Source organism: Lathyrus oleraceus, chromosome 4, assembly GCF_024323335.1.
Source record: "Lathyrus oleraceus cultivar Zhongwan6 chromosome 4, CAAS_Psat_ZW6_1.0, whole genome shotgun sequence".
NCBI lineage: Eukaryota > Viridiplantae > Streptophyta > Magnoliopsida > Fabales > Fabaceae > Lathyrus > Lathyrus oleraceus.
Genome location: NC_066582.1, coordinates 38,651,205 through 38,669,020, shown reverse-complemented (window position 1 = coordinate 38,669,020; position 17,816 = coordinate 38,651,205). Strand labels below are relative to the sequence as shown.

General features: G+C 34.3%; 1 protein-coding gene across 1 annotated transcript; it reads left to right on the top strand.

Annotated features, from left to right (window-relative positions):
* Positions 1 to 12,597: 12,597 nt before the first annotated feature.
* On the top strand, positions 12,598 to 15,103 carry LOC127135141 (pollen receptor-like kinase 3). Its single transcript, XM_051061939.1, has 2 exons — positions 12,598 to 14,036; positions 14,206 to 15,103. Exons 1-2 carry the CDS (start codon positions 12,761 to 12,763, stop codon positions 14,775 to 14,777), a joined length of 1,848 nt encoding a protein of 615 aa, XP_050917896.1. The 5' UTR covers positions 12,598 to 12,760; the 3' UTR covers positions 14,778 to 15,103.
* Positions 15,104 to 17,816: the final 2,713 nt, after the last annotated feature.

Genomic DNA, 17,816 nt, shown 5'->3' with positions numbered 1-17,816 from the left:
GTCCACGAATTTGTCCCAATGGACCCGATGATTAAACCTTATGTTGAACTCGCCGGTTTTGGTCACATTAGCAAGATTATGTCTTGGTCTATAGATAACAAGTTCATTCTAGCCTTATGCGAAAGATGGAGGCCGGAGACACACACATTTTGGTTTCTAACCGGTGAGTGTATCGTGACGTTAGAAGACGTCTACATGCTTTTAGGACTACGAATTGAAGGTAAAGTTGTTAATGGTAAGACCAACTATGCAAATTCAATTTGCATGGAGCTTTTAGACACAAGATTTGTTAGATGATAATGCTAGAGGTCAAGGTATACTACTCTCAGCTACGCCGGTACACCATCATTGAATACTGAAGACTATGCTGAGTTGGCTGAATACCTCAACGGATCTTCTCCTGTAGGAGGTAGTGACGCTCCTGGACCATCAGATGAACAAACACCGGTGCAGAATCGTCAACGTGGGTTAGGGCCAAGGGTTAGGGTAGCTAGGGGATGTGGGACCGGAGGTCGGTTAGATGATCCCGGTCATCACCATTAGGATTCTTTGTGTAAAATCCAAATTTTATTAATATCAATTCGTATTATATCAAATTTATCTTTGTGTAAACTCCAAACATTAGGTTTCTTTGTCTAAACTCCATTTTGGCAAAATTCACATACACATGTTTTGACTGAAACTCCATTGAGATGTCTACTTAAATTGTTATGTTGGACAAAATTTCATAATTCTAAAATAAACACATATGATAATACAAAACATTATAGGCCACATAACAATTGAAATGTCAAAGAGTCCAAGTTCAGGTGCCCATACCTTTCTCATAAAAAATGCAAATGATGCAAATTTTTTGTCCAAATTCATTATCTTGAAAAGATCTAAAACTTTTATGTTGAAGGTTTTGTCATTTGAGGCTTTTATCATTCAAACAGAAGGGATTGAATTTGGTCCCTTTTGGCAAAATTCACATACACATGTTTTGACAGAAACCCTAATTTTGGGTCAAGTTCGCAAGGACCTAACTCACTCATTTTTAATTATTTTGAGGTGGGACCAAGTGCATTGGAAAATTTAAGATGTCTACTTCAGTTGTTATGTTGGACAAAAATTCATAACTCTAACACAAACACATGCAATAATACAAAACATTATAGGTCAGATAACAGTTAAAATGTCAAAGAGTCCAAGTTCAGGTGCCCATACCTTTCTCATAAAAATTGTAAATGATGCAAAACTTTAGTCCAAATTCATTATCTTGAAAAACTCTACAACTTTTATGTTGAAGGTTTTGTCATTTGAGCCTTTTATCATTCAAACAGAAGGGCTTGAAGTTGGTCCCTTTTGGCAAAATTCACATACACATGTTTTGACATAAACCCTAATTTCGGGTCAAGTTCGCAAAGACCTAACTCACTCATTTTTAATTATTTTGAGGTGGGACCAAGTGCATTGTAAAATTTAAGATGTCTACTTCAAATGTTATGTTGGACAAAAATTCATATTCCTAAAAGAAACACATGCAATAATACAAAACATTATAGGTCAGATAACAGTTGAAAAACTCAGAAGTCCAACTTCAACTGCCCATAATTTTCTCATAAAAAATCCAAATGATGCAAAATTTATATCCAAATTCATTGTCTTGAAAATATCTACAAGTTTCATGTTTGAGGTATTTTCATTTGAGGCTTTTTTAAGGGAGTCGCCAATTGGATTGGCGCCCCCTCTTAAAAATTACACATAGGCGCCAATTGGATTGGCTAGGGCACCTGCCCTAGCCAATCCAATTGGCGCCTCCTTGCAATTTTTAAGAGGGGTCTCCAATCCAATTGGCGCCTCCTCCTAAAAGTGGGGTAGATTGGGAATTTTGCTGAAAACTGGGGTATTTTGGGAATTTTTTCGAAAAACTGGGTTATCTCGGTAAAAAAAACTCGTATTTCATGCTTTTTGTTAACACCTGTTAAATTTTCTTACTTTATTTTTATTGTCATTTCTCTATTTTGTTCACTTTTTATTAATATAATATTATGCATAGCTTCTTCAAGAAGCTTCCTTTTTATCATAAACAGACCTTTTAACTAGAGTCGTCTCTGAGTCGAATGATTTGTGAGTCTATGTACTTGCATGTATGGTGTTTGCAATAATCAAATGTTCGTAATAACTTTGATGACGACAACATTATGATTTGAAATTTTCATCTAAAATTATGATTAAGATGTTATATCAAGATCGAGATGTTTTGTTTGACAGATTAAGATGTCAAAGTCAATCTCTTAAGGACAACACCTAATTGCAAGCGGTGTTTGATGGCATCTCTGATGATCTTTATTCAAGCAATCTCTTATCATGGTGTTTGTCAAGAAGCTCTATCAAGTCTCATCAGTTAGAAGAAGTCAAGTCCCAAATGAAGTGTCAAATCAATGATGAATCAAATAAGTGATCTTGAAACTTCAAAGATTATGAAAGAGAGGAAGTGTGAAAACTCGGTTGGTCTATGTCTGAGTGATCAGAGTACTGTAAAAATATTAGAGTAATTCTTAAATTATTAATACAATGCACACACTACCTAAAAACTATGTTAAACCTCTTAAAATTTGCTAAAACACCTTAAAACTTATATAGAAATCATCAAGGTTTTGTACATTGCATAATCGATTAGTGACCAAGAGCGATCCTAATAATTTATGAAGCTTTTATACATTGCCTAATCGATTAGGGATCTTATCCAATCGATTAGAGAAAGGTAAAAGACTTCATAATCGATTAAGAACACTCCTAATCAAATAAGACACATAACCATTGTAGATTTTCCTTTTTGGAATTAAGGTTGTCGTATTGTTTTAACTCATAGTTGATTAATCATATATCATAATTGATTAGCTCCTTTAAAAGCCCATGAATCTTTTTCCTTTTTGAGCTAAATTTTTCTTCGATAAATAGAGGGTTTCTCCTCATTTCAAAACACACTAAAAAACGTAATTTCAATATACTTTCCCACTTTCTATATTCTCCATTTCATTTCTTTCTTTTTTCACTAAATTTCCTTAGTGTTTTGAGAGTGGAAAATATTAGTAAGATTTTTGCTTGTTTTGGTGTTGGGGTTATTCTTGTAATTTACTCAAGATGACTTAGACTCTTGTGTAATATCTATTGTGAAAATCTATTGTTTGATTCGTGAGCTAAACTAGTCAAAAGATCCTGTTGGTTTCATGAGGTTGTCCATTAAAATCTCTATTTGGGTTATGAGCTCAGTTCGGTGTAAAAGTTTTTCTTTGGTTTGTAAGGTTGTCTATTAAAATCTCTATTTGGCTTTTGAACTCAGCCTGGTGTAAAAACTTTGTTTGGTTCCAGGATTGTCATATTGTAAAATATTGTGTTTGGTTTGTAGGATAACCATTGTCAAACTCTTATTTTGTTGTACGAAAGTTCGTGGGGATAACGTTTTGAGTGTATTATCCTCTTAGAAATATTTTGAATGATGTCAAAACTATGACACTTATTATTTATGTACATTGGATCGTAACCTCTATGTCTAGATGTGCTTTTTCATCTTAGAACACTTAAAATCAGGTTAAAAACATTTTTACAAGTCAAAATTATGGTTTTATATGAAAAATAAGGTTATAGATCGACACATCCAAGTTATAGGTTGACGCATACTGAAGGTTTTACAAAAATCAAATTTATGTCTTCTACTTATCAACACATAAGTCCATTAGGTCGACACATAACATGTTGATGTCGACTTTTGCACTCTTGAGGTCGACACATACTGAAGGCTTTTTAAAATCAAAGTTGATGTCTTTTATGTGTTGACACACAAGGCTCTTAGGTCGACACATAACATTTGTGGGTCGATACATGATCTCTTGGGGTTAACACATACTGCTTTAATTTTTCCAAACTTGTAATTTTGATAAAAGTCTATTTTTTAGGTTATTTCTTTCTTACACATACACACACACACGCACATGCATATGCACACGCATACATATAAGTACAAGCAAATATGCATACACACACACACTCCCCCCACCCCCACCCCCACCCTCACCCCACCCACACGCACACGTGTGTGTGTATGTGTGTGTGGTATATATATATATATATATATATATATATATATATATATATATATATATATATATATATATATATATGTGTGTGTGTGTGTGTGTGTGTCATTTTAAAAGCATTAAAACCAAGAATATACAAAGAATTTTTTCATCATCTTCAACATTTTTTTATGCATACACGCAATAATTACACATAATCATTTTTGTTGGGTGCCATATAGAAACAAGGTTGATAACGTCCAATTTAGTATTGGTGTAATCAAATTGGGTTGAGTTTTCTTTGGGGGTTCATTGATAAAACTAGTTAGGGGTTTCCCTCTAATACCAAACTTAGGGTTTGAGGGATTGGATTGATATTTATCTCCTGTATACTACATTTGCAAAGGTTAATTCAATATTTCAATTTTATTTGGAAATGGGGGCAGACAAACCCGTAGTGAGGATAATTGGGGAACTGCATAAACAAATCCTTGTGCTCTCTCTCTCTCTCTCTCTATATATATATATATATATATATATATATATATATATATATATATATATATTTATCTATCTATCTATCTCTCTATATATAGATAGATAGATAGATAGATAGATAGATAGATAGATAAATAGATAGATAGATAGATAGATAGATAGACAGATATATATATATATATATATATAGAGAGAGAGAGAGAGAGAATTTGTTGTATAAATTGCTAGTGCATTTCTTGAATCCTTTATCTCTTTATTTTTCAATTATTTATTTATTTTATATTATATTTCCTTATCTCTAACTCTGATTTTATTTTAAAAAATATGTCACTGTTTATTTTCTGTTTGATTCACAAAATTTTTTTTAACAGTTTTATAAATCCAAATTTTTATAATTAGACATCATTTTTTAACCTACACAATTCACCCCACTTCCCTTTCTCTTGTATTTGGAGTCATTTGTCCAAGAAGTGATATCAGAGTCTAACTCTTATTATAAGACTAATTGTCTTAAGAGTAAAAATTGTTGGACAAGTGAATTCAAGCACAAGAGGGAGGTGAATTGTGGTATTTAAAATTTGCGATTAAATTTAAAGTTTTGTTACTTAAAGAGAGAATTGAGTTAGTATTTTTAAGATCAGAATAAAACGAACAACAGAAAGTAAAAACAATAATGTAAATAGAAAAAAGTAACAAATAAGGGTTTAGAGAGATGGGACCAAAAAGTTATCCAAGTTCAGTTGAACATTGGCATACTCCTGTCTTCAAAAGATCTTCTTGAGATTTAACAATAAAATTGAGCTTTTATAGGTTATACCCACGAACATTTGATACAATCAGATCTAGATATTTTACAATGGCTTATCCTTATCCAAAAATAAAACTTTTACCCAGGCTGAGCTAACAAACCGATTAGAGATTTTTCAGGCTAATCTCAATAACCAAACATAACTTTTCCAGGCTAAGTTCTAGAACCAAAATAGAGATTTTAAGACTAGATAATCTCAAAAATCAAACTCGATTTTCCAAGAATGTCACACTCTTTAGAGTATTAACAATGGCACGACACTAATATTCCTTACAAGAGATTTCAATCACAAGACACTAAGGCAACTTTGGTGATATATATTATATATATATAATATATATATATATATATATATATATATATATATATATATATATATATATATATTATATATATATATATATAATATATATATAATAATATATATATATATATAGAGAGAGAGAGAGAGAGAGAGAGAGAAGAGAGAGAGAGAGAGAGAGAGAGAGAGAGAGAGAGAGAGAGAGAGAGAGAGAGAGAGAGAGAGAGAGAGAGAGAGAGGAGAGAGAGAGAGAGAGAGAGAGAGAGAGAGAGAGAGAGAGAGAGAGAGAGAGAGAGAGAGAGAGAGAGAGAGAGAGAGAGAAATGTTAATAACAAACGGGCTAAAATGTGGCGAGTTGAGCCATTTTGCCGGGAGAAGATTAACTAACTTTATTATTTGGTGCCTTTGATACTTTTGGTGTATTTAGAAGAAAAACAAATGATTAAAATATGTTATTTTGATGAGTGAGAGAGAATGTTTAGAGAGAGATAAAGAGAAAGTCACTAAAGGTAGCAAATTCAAAGGTAACAAATCTTTGTCCGATTGTTACCATGCTAAAGGTGGAAATATTTCGTGTTAAAGGCTGGTAGAATTCATGATGTCTGAAATGTGATTCTAGGTTGTCACTTCAATCTTTCCCTATCTCTTAAATTTGTCTTAATTGATTCATAATTATTGATCCATATGTGTTAATTTAATTAGAAGTTTCTACTTATAAGTGTCTCATATCTTTAGATAATGACTTACTTTGTTTTTAATATTGTAGCTTTTAGTAGTAATATTGTTTGGTAGAATTATTCATCTTCGTGCATTGTGGGAACTTTTATTTGAAATAGACGTGGTCATCCAAATTTCATGTTTCATTAGAGTTTTATTTAAAATAGATGTGATCTTTTATATTTCATTAGAGTTTTATGATTTGTTTTCGGTGCACTATTTTTTTCTTTACCAGATTTTATCTCACTAGATTTTTCTGGTAAAACATTTATTGAGATACTCCTAATTATCTAGTATTTATGTTCGCTTGAGTTTTAACTTAATCTTCCCAAGATTATTATTTTTCTTTGTAATTACATCTCAGTCAAATTTTTCATCTTAATAAAATATAATTTCTATTAGATTTTATTAGATTTAATTCATATTTAAATTGTATTATTTTCTTAGCCCCTAAGTTTGTTAGAGGGTATTTTAGTATTTTATCCTATTATAGTAACCCTAGTTTTAGCTTATAAATAGGGTGTCAATCATTGTAACTTTTAATCCTTTTTGTAGCCGTCATTCTCTTAATAGAATATTCATCTTTTATTCTACCTTTGCACCAACAATTGGTATCTAGAGCTCCGGTTCGGATTCATTGGGAAACACGGGAAACACGAGTGAACGTGAGGTCTTGTGTGTTTGATTTTGATTCTTAGATTCGTGTTGAATCTTGAACAAAATCTGATCAGAATTTTAATTCTGTGGGTTGGGAAACACTGTGTGAGAAATCTGAGTGTACTGTGCAAGGTAGAAAGATGAACGGAAACGGCAACATGAACACCAAACTTCCAGTATTTGACGGTAAAAACTGGAATCGTTGGATGATCCAAATGCGTGTACTGTTCGGTGCTCAAGATGTTCTAGATCTTGTCACTGATGGTTATGTTCCGGTAGCAGCAGATGCGACGGATGAACAGAAAAACGCGCAGAAGGAAGTAAGGAAGAAGGATCAGAAAGCATTGTTCTTCATTCATCAATGTGTTGATGTAAATGTGTTTGAGAAGATTGCAGATTCAACGACAGCAAAGGCTGCGTGGGACACACTGGTTAGATGTTATGGTGGTGACGCATCAGTGAAGAAGGTGAAGCTTCAGTCCTTGAGAAAGCAATATGAGAATCTCAACATGAAGAATAATGAGAAAGTTTCTGAATACATCTCCAGAGTGATTCTGATCACTAATGAGATGAAAGCGTGTGGAGAAACTCTTTCTGAAGAAACAATCATGGAGAAGGTATTGAGATCCCTTACCTCTCAATTTGATTACATTGTGGTAGCAATAGAACATTCCAAGGATCTGAGCACAATGAGAATTGAAGAGTTGCAAAGCAGTCTAGAAGCGCAAGAGTTGCGTTTGACTGAAAGAACTTCTGAAAGGGAAGTAGAGCAGCAGGCTCTGAAAGCAACTTCTGATAGGAGGTATCAGAAGCAGTCAGAAGCCAGGAGAAGATCTGATGGTGGTCAGAAGTCAGAAAGCTCAACCTCTGATAGACAAAAGAATGCTCAGAAGGGAAAAGAGAAGTATGACAAGAAGAAAATCCAATGTTACTGCTGTAAGAAGTTTGGTCACTTTGCTAGAGATTGTTGGTCAAACAAGGAGAGAAAATCAGAAGAAGCAAATATAGCCAGAAGTTCTGATGACGAATCTGTGCTATTGATGGCCTCTGAATCTGATAATATGGATCTGATAGACTGGTGGTATATGGACACTGGCTGTTCAAATCATCTTACTGGAAACAAGAAATGGCTGGTTGACTTTGACTCTGAAAAGAGGACAAAGATCAGATGTGCTGATGAGAAATATCTTAATGCAGAAGGTATGGGAAATGTCAGAGTGACTCTGAACAATGGGAAAACAGCATTGATTCAGAACGTGTGGTATGTACCTGGCATCAGAAGCAATCTGATGAGTGTGGGACAATTAATTGAGAAAGGTTTTTCAGTTACCATGAAGGACAATCTTCTGAAGTTGTATGACTGCAATCAGAAGTTGATTATGGAGTCAGAACAGGGAAGGAATAGAACATTCAAGGTGAATGTCAGAACTGCAGACTCAGAATGTCTTAGTGCAACAAGTGCTGAGAAGGAGAGTGAGCTGTGGCACAGAAGATTTGGTCATTTGAATTTCAGAAGCTTAAAACATCTGAATTCAAAGAAGTTGGTACATGGAATTCCTGCAATTAAGAAGCCTGAAAAGTCATGCAAAGTTTGCATGGAAGGAAAACAACCACGATTGCCATTTGCGTCAGAAACTGCTCCAAGAGCAAAACATGCCTTGGGAGTTGTACATTCTGATGTGTGTGGTCCATTTCCAGTAGCATCGATTGGAGGGAATAAATACTTTGTGTTATTTGTTGATGAATTCACAAGAATGACATGGGTATCCCTTATTAAGTTTAAACACGAGGTGTTTGATGAATTCAAGAAGTTCAGAATGAAGGCTGAGAATCAGAGTAGTCAGAAGTTGAAGATTCTTAGAACTGACGGTGGAGGTGAGTATAACTCCAAAGAGTTCCAGAAGTTCTGTGAGGAGAATGGAATTGAGCATGAGGTTACTGCTCCTTATACCCCTCAACACAATGGTCTTGCTGAAAGAAGAAACCGCACTTTGCTTGATATGGTGAGAAGCATGCTAAAGGAGAAGAAGCTTCCTCAGAAGCTCTGGGGAGAAGCTGTTGCCACTGCAACGTATGTACTCAACCGATGTCCTACGAAGAAGTTGAAGGAAATAGTTCCAATACAGAAGTGGACTGGAGATAAGCAAAGTGTTAGTCATCTGAAGGTGTTTGGTTCTGTTTGCTATAAACATGTTCCAGAAGCCAGAAGACAGAAGCTGGATGATAGAAGCAAAGTGATGATTCTGATAGGGTACCACAGTACAGGTGCATACAAGCTCTATTGTCCAGAAACCAATAAAATTGAATTCAGCAGAGATGTGATTGTGAAGGAATCAGAAGTTTGGAATTGGGATAAGTCTCAATCTGATTCTGATGTTAGAACTTCTGAAGAAAGGTCAGAGTTCAGAATTTCTGAGGTTGGAGTAAACTCTGACGTTGATTCTGACTCTGATAGTGATCCAGAATCTGATGTTCCAGACTCTGATGTTTCAGACTCTGATGATCCAGACTCTGATGATCCAGACTCTGATGACCCAGACTCTGATGGTAATCCAAATTCTGGTGGCAATTCAGACTCTGGAAATATGCCAGAACCTTCAGATGGTCAAAGCTCTGGAGGAAGTCAACCATCTGAAGGTAGAAACTCTGAAGTTGAAGACTCTGAACAAGTTCAGAGACCACAAAGAGTCAGAAACATCCCCAGAAGATATGCAGAATTTGACATGCTGCAAGACACTGAAGTAGACTCTGAAGGAGAAGTTATTCAGTGTGCCATGTTAGTAGACTCTGAACCCATAAGTACAGAAGAGGCTCTTAAGCAGAAGCTCTGGCTGAAGGCCATGAAAGAAGAACTTGATGCTATAGAGAGAAACAAGACTGGAAGTTCTGAACAGGAGATAGCCAAGTTCAAGAAAGTTCTGATGAATGAATTCGAAATGACTGATCTAGGCAAAATGACATACTTTCTAGGGATGGAGTTCAGATACTCTAAGAAAGGTATTATTTTGCATCAGCTCAAGTATGAATTAGAACTTCTGAAGAGATTTGAACTGAAGAATTGTAAGATTGCTGTCACACCTTCTGATACAAATCAGAAGCTGGACTCTGACTCTGATGGAAAGGATGTGGACGCTACAATCTTCAAACAGTTGGTTGGTTCTCTGAGGTATTTGTGCAATACCAGACCTGATATTTGTTATTCAGTTGGGATGATTAGTAGGTTCATGAGTAAACCTAAGTGGTCCCATTACCAAGCTGCAGTCAGGATTCTGAGGTATATCAAGGGAACTCTGAAGTATGGAGTATTATTTCCCTCTGGAAGAAAGGATGAGTCAGAACTTCTGAGTTATTCAGATTCTGATTGGTGTGGAGACAGAGTTGACAGAAGAAGTACGTCTGGGTACTTATTCAAATTTCTGGGAGGTCCCATTTCTTGGTGTTCCAAGAAGCAACCTGTTGTGGCGCTGTCAACTTGTGAAGCTGAATACATTGCAGGTGCTGTTACTGCATGCCAAGCTGTGTGGATTCTGAATCTATTGCAGGATCTGAAGATTAAAGTAAACAAACCTCTGAAGCTGATGATTGACAACAAGTCTGCAATCAATCTTGCCAGAAACCCAGTGTTGCATGGGAGAAGCAAGCACATTGAGACCAAGTATCATTTTCTGAGACATCAAGTTCAGAGGGGAGTGTTAGAAGTTGTACACTGTAGCACTCAGAAGCAGTTGGCAGATGTTCTGACGAAAGCTATCAAGACTGACCAATTTCTCAGATTAAGGGATGGAATTGGTGTTATAAGTTTTGATGGAATATGAATTAAGGGATGGTATTAGATTTTATTAGATTTAATTCATATTTAAATTGTATTATTTTCTTAGCCCCTAAGTTTGTTAGAGGGTATTTTAGTATTTTATCCTATTATAGTAACCCTAGTTTTAGCTTATAAATAGGGTGTCAATCATTGTAACTTTTAATCCTTTTTGTAGCCGTCATTCTCTTAATAGAATATTCATCTTTTATTCTACCTTTGCACCAACAATTTCATCTTTTATACTTTGAAAGACTTAATTTCTCTATTAATAAATATTTAAGAAATGATAGTATCTATTTATTTATTTTAAGAAGTTAAATAGTAATAAAAGTACCTTCGTAATTACTTCTATAAATTATTATTTTGGAAATTAAATGATAGAAAATAACTTATTCTAAATAAAAAATAATGGAGTGTTTCTATTAAATGTTATAAGAATGTTAAATATAGAACTTTTATATATTTATCATGAGAAAATTTGATACAGGTCCAAGAGTCGGTTTCACTTGTACATGCAGACGTCAATGTTAATAATAATATAACTTTGGGGGATTCACGATGAGAGTGGGTTACCCTACAAGGGACCGCATGACAACTTTCATATGTTGTGGTATTCAATACCCGACAATGACAAACCTAATGATATATTGCAAAATATTAATCTCAGAGTTAAAGTGTTATGGTACAAAAATATGAACCATAAAGGAGTGTAAGAGAGTACATACAAATACTGTAAAAGAGTGTGAGAAACTACATATAAATTGTTGTTTTTTTCCTAAGCAAAGTGATGTATTAAAATCAAGTATTAGAGGTGTTTAACCTGAATATAATAGAGATGGAAAAAATAACGAGTCAACAAAACCAATCACCAACCAACTACTAAGCAAAAATAAATAACGGACAAAAGAACAAAACATTCTACATATCAACAGAGGGTCTTCGACTCTATCACCTAACCAATTCCAAGAGAAAGACTTAGAGAATAACAAGATATCAACCACTTCTTTAACACCTCATTTAAAAACGACTTCATTCCTCGCAAGCCAAATATCTCAAACAGTGGACCGCCAGAAAAGAAGCATCTTTTGAACATCTTCCCTTTAACCCGAACATAAAACTGCAACAAGTGATTTTCTAATGAATAAGTAAAAGTGGCAGGATTCAAGTGAAGCCAATACAAGATGTTTCACCAAATCATAGGACAACAGAGAAAGAGATGAGCATGAGACTCCTCTGACCTCAAACAAAATGGACAAACGAAATTATGTTACTCCAATAAAACACCGCAATTATGAATTGTTGTTGTTACATAGCCAATGGTGCTTACCGACTTACCTTGACATTTTTACACATATGCTCTCCTTTTACTTCCATCTATTAAACATGGTTGTTACATAAAATACAACTAAAACTAAAAGTCGACATTTTTCAAATAATTTTACATAATAATAACTATGGTTTCCTTTTCAATATATAAATTTATTTTAAATTTTATCATTATTTAATGCTAATAATGATACATTTGCATTAATATAGATAGACCACACGTGCATTGATTGAGTTGATCGGGTCAACAAATAGAAGTTGTGAGAAATAGCAAAAAAGAAATTGGAAGCATTTCAATCCAATTGTCAAAATAACTATAATTAGAATTAAAATCCAATATTGGTAATTGTGAAAGTTGAAGCCTCCATCACCAATCTCGTTCTCAAACACGATGACAACTTTTCTGTTTCTGTTTGTGGCTACCCAATCCCAAGAAAACAAAAAAACACACAAATATCATTATCCGACAGAAAATAAAAAATCAGAGAGACAGAGAAGAAGAAGAAGAGGGAAACAAACAACCTTAATCTCTCCGAACAACGGTCCATTTCTACCCGGAGGACGCTTCAGATTCCAGGTTACCAATGGCCGTTGTTCGCTTCCTTATCTTCATCCTTCTCATCTTCCTCTCTCTCCCTTCCCAATGCATTTCCATTACCGAATCTGAAGCTCTCCTCAAACTCAAACAATCATTCACAAACTCACAATCTCTTTCTTCATGGGTCCCCAATCAAAATCCATGCTCTTCAAAATGGGTTGGTGTAATTTGTTTCAACAACATCGTCTCGAGTCTTCATCTCTCTAATTTAGGCCTTTCGGGTAAAATTGACATTGATTCTTTATTACAGATTCCATCCATAAGAACCATAAGTTTCGCTAACAACTCTTTCGATGGTCCTATTCCCGAATTCAATAAACTCGGTGCTCTTAAAGCTCTTTATTTAGCACAGAACCAATTCTCAGGACCAATTCCTCCACAATATTTTTCACATTTAGCTTCTTTGAAAAAAGCATGGCTCAACAACAACAAGTTCTCAGGAAATATACCAGAATCATTAGCAAGCCTTCGTTTCCTCGGCGAGTTACATCTCGAAAACAACGAGTTCTCTGGTCCTATCATAGAATTAAAACAAGATATCAAATCATTTGACATATCCAACAATAAGTTACAAGGCCCAATACCAACTACAATGTCGAGGTTCGAAGCAAAATCTTTTGCAGGAAATGGAGAGCTTTGTGGGAAGCCTCTTGATAAAGAATGTGATCCTGCTCCAATTTCAATTCCAACAACACCCGACAGTGGACAAGGTTCTGGATGGGCTTTAAAGGTTATTGCCATTCTAATTGTTGCAACGGTTGTGGCCGTGTTTTTCACGTTAATTAAATCGAAACAACGTAGAGTGGACGATGATTTCAGTGTTATGAGTAGAGAAAATAATGATGATGTGGTTCAGGTTCATATTCCTAGCTCAAACTATAGTAGAGCATCAGAAGTTAGTAAAAAAGAATCTAGGAGAGGTGCTTCAAAGAGTGGTGGAATGGGTGATCTTATAATGGTGAATGATGAAAAAGGTGTGTTTGGTTTACCTGATTTGATGAAAGCTGCTGCTGAGGTTTTAGGAAACGGTGGGTTAGGTTCTGCTTATAAAGCTGCAATGACTAATGGCTTATCTGTAGTTGTCAAGAGGATGAGAGAGATGAATAAAGTTAGTAGAGATATATTTGATGCTGAGATGAGACGGTTTGGGAGACTCAGAAACCGTAATATTTTGGCTCCTTTGGCTTACCATTACCGCCGAGAGGAGAAGTTATTTGTTACCGAATATATGCCCAAAGGAAGCTTGTTATACGTCTTGCATGGTAATCATATCATATTTATTTATATATCATGACACAGACACGTAGACACAGACACCGTAACATGTGTTGGACATCAGACATGTCTTTGTTTATGTTAAATAGTAGTATATGATATATGCATGTGAATAATAAGAATTGATGTTGAGATTGGAGATGTTTTTTGTTCTAGGTGATAGAGGATCAAGCCATGCTGAATTGAATTGGCCAACACGTTTGAAGATTGTGAAGGGAATTGCACGTGGTTTAACCTTTCTCTACACAGAATTTGCATCCGGAGACCTTCCACATGGAAATCTTAAATCAAGCAATATACTTCTAACTGATAATTACGAGCCGCTTTTAAGTGACTTTGCATTTCATCCACTGATCAACCCAACCTATGCAGCACAAACAATGTTTGCATACAAGACTCCTGATTACATGGTCTACCAACACGTTTCACAGAAAACCGACGTTTATTGTCTCGGAATCATCATTCTTGAAATCATTACTGGAAAATTCCCTTCTCAATATCACAGTAATGGTAAAGGTGGCACCGATGTAGTTCAATGGGTTTTCACAGCAATTTCTGAGAGAAGAGAAGCTGAACTTATTGATCCAGAGTTAGCAGGAAACGAGACGGACTCCATCAATCAAATGCTACAACTTGTTCAAATCGGGGCTGCTTGCACAGAAAGTAACCCTGAACAACGACTTAACATGAAGGAAGCTATTAGAAGGATAGAGGAATTACAAGTTTAAAGATGAATAAATATTTTTATGTCAATATGCTAGCTTTTAGTATGTAACATTTTCTTTTGTAGGTGAAAGTTACAAACCTAGGAAAGATTAATTAATCACATTGATTCAGCATCTTGACCAAATAATCCAGTATTCATGAATGATCCTCTAAAAGCACAATACTATTAAGGAACGTAAATGGAGGAAGAAAAAAGGGTCACTTCATAGGGAGAAAAATTGGATGCATGCACGGCTTCATGAAAGAATTGGAATTTTTATGAAACAAAAACGGCTTCTCATTGAGATGTTTTCAAAGTTTTCTCCCTTTGAAGAGTGAAAAATGTGAAAGTACAAGATCAATTGAGAGGTGTGCCTCATATAACTAAATATGATTCTTGTAAATTAATACGCAATTCTTATATAATGAAACCATTTTTTGACACCCGCCTTCAAAATTCATGGCTCATAACACAAATTATCCATGCACTAAATTCTATAAATGATGTAATCCTACTATTAATCTTTTTGTAATTAATAACACAAATTATACTTAATTCTAATGACTCAACTCACAAATTATTGTAAAATTTCAAAACACAGTCTCTTCAAGAAATAGTATAATTCATAACGCCTCTTCACATTCTTATTGTGACAATTTAGATTTCAAATTTAAAAAGACAAATTTTGTTGCAAATCCAAATTTTCAATCATTTTAAAATAAATTTTCACCAAATCTTAGCGAATAAGAACAATGGTAAGTGACATACTTATGTGTGTCATAATGAATTCATTCATATGTCTAGCATGAATGACACGTTAATATTGATGTTGATTTTTATATATATCGATTACATTGAACTAGTGTGACACGATGATATATTTTTCTTTTATTGAACTTCTATTTATTTGCTCATATATTTGCTTTTATTGAACACAATGATATAACTTCTTATGATATATTGATATATTTGATTGTGATATGTTGATATTTTTATTTATATAAATCATAAATAACTCATATATTATATTGATTTTTTTCTTTTTATTTGCTTGACCAACACATACATCTAATGTTTACTTTTTTATTTGATTGGGTAGCACATGCCTAAATATGATGGAGACTTTCCATTTGAAGCTGGTGAATTTAACAATCCCACGTAACACTACGCCAAAAAAGACCTATGAGAGCGCTTTTTTTGGCCTTTAAAAGCGCTTAAAAGCGCTGCCGTAGGTGGCGCTGCTATAGGTTTTAGCAGCGCTTTTTGTTTACTAAAAAGCGCTGCTAAAGGTTGTCAATAGAGAGCGCTTTTTAGTAAAAAGCGCTGCTAAAGGTGGTATATAGACAACCTTTAAGAGCGCTTTTTACTAAAAAGCGCTCTCTATTGACAACCTTTAGCAGCGCTTTTGAGTAAAAAGCGTTGTCTTTTCCTCTAGTAAAATAACAAAACGCTGCCTTCAGTTTAAGCCTACCATTTCAACCTGTAATATTTTTTGGGAATAATCCCATAAACCTGTAAATCAAGCCTCTCTAATTCAAGCATTTGGAGTCATAATTCAAGCATTTGTAATTTTTTAAACCAACACAAGCAAACCAACACAAGAATGAACACATTTGGAGTCATAATTCAAGCAAACCAACACAAGGATAGATAGGCACTGAACACATTTGGAGTCATAATTCAAGCATTTGTAATTTTTTAAAGCAAACCAACACAAGAATGAACACATTAATCTATCCATGAAATTAAAGATATCACTAAAATTATAAAGAACTATACACAAGTCAAAACTAATATGTTATACGGCCTATTTGGAGTCATAACTAATCTGTTAAAAATATAAAGAACTATACACTTGCCAACCAGAAACCATTCTTCATCAAAGTATTCATGTTATTTTGAAACCATTATATACTAATTAATCTTTTCTCAATAAAATATTGACACAATTCCTCCTTGATTTGTTCCAACTGCAGTCTCGTGTAATGAGCACACTTGTATTCATCAAAGTACTACATAACAAAACATAATATGCATGATTTAGTTAAAAGTAATAAATAATATGAAATATTCAATAAATATTAAAACAAATCCTAAGTTATAAATCCATACCGTGATTGGAATCTCTATTTGATTCATATTAATGATTTCCCTCATAAACCTCATTACAAAGTATCCGCAATCGATACCGTTGCGCTGTAGAGGACACTACATAGAAAAATAAATAAGAATGTATAGTTATCTTTTCTTATCAAGTAGCATCACTATTATAAGCAAAATTGTGAAAATTAAAGTACCTGCACTTTTATCCACGTAATGTTGCTGGATTTAGTACGTGGTACTCGAGCTTGTCTTTGAGATCGGAACACTTTTATTGATCTAACAAAATAAAAACATATATTTAGAACAATCTCACATAAATATACACGAATATTTAGAACAGTCTCACTTACGTATCAACTAATTGCTTCATATCCGGATAATTTGTCCATTCACCATCTATCGAATTCAGAAAATATACCACTTCTTTTAAAGGATCAATAGCAAGCAACAACCAGTGACACCTATAAATTAAAACAAAAGTTTATATGGATCAATATCCATGGTTTTAACGCAAAGTAATTATGGTACAAAACGGTATAACGCGTTTCTGTCAAAACCCAAAGTATACACGGAATGAATACGGAGCAAGAAAACACAACATATTCACGCAATTTCAGACAAATTCATCACAGTGTACCAGTAATTTGAGGAAGAAATTTACCTCGGATTTACCGAACAGCAACGTCGAGAAGGTCAAACTCACGGAAACACAGGGAATGAGCGCTGTACATATAAAACAACATCAAGGATAAGTCATAACGTATAAAACAATTCAAGAAACTTATATGATGCACATGAACAATTCAAGAACCAAGTAATCGATCATTCAAGAAATTCAATTCACAAGTAAGAACCAAGAAATTCAAGAACCAAGAAATTCAATTCACATTATCAATTTTATTAAATTATCAACTCGATGGGGATATAAGGTTAGTGTGTCAATGGACGAACCGGTATA

What these genes read in the sequence shown, in the direction of transcription:
- LOC127135141 (XM_051061939.1), top strand. Translation starts at nt 12,761, where the DNA reads ATGGCCGTTGTTCGCTTCCTTATCTTCATCCTTCTCATCTTCCTCTCT. An exon ending in CTTGTTATACGTCTTGCATG is followed by an intron (nt 14,037 to 14,205) that starts GTAATCATATCA and finishes TTTTTGTTCTAG; the next exon opens with GTGATAGAGGATCAAGCCAT.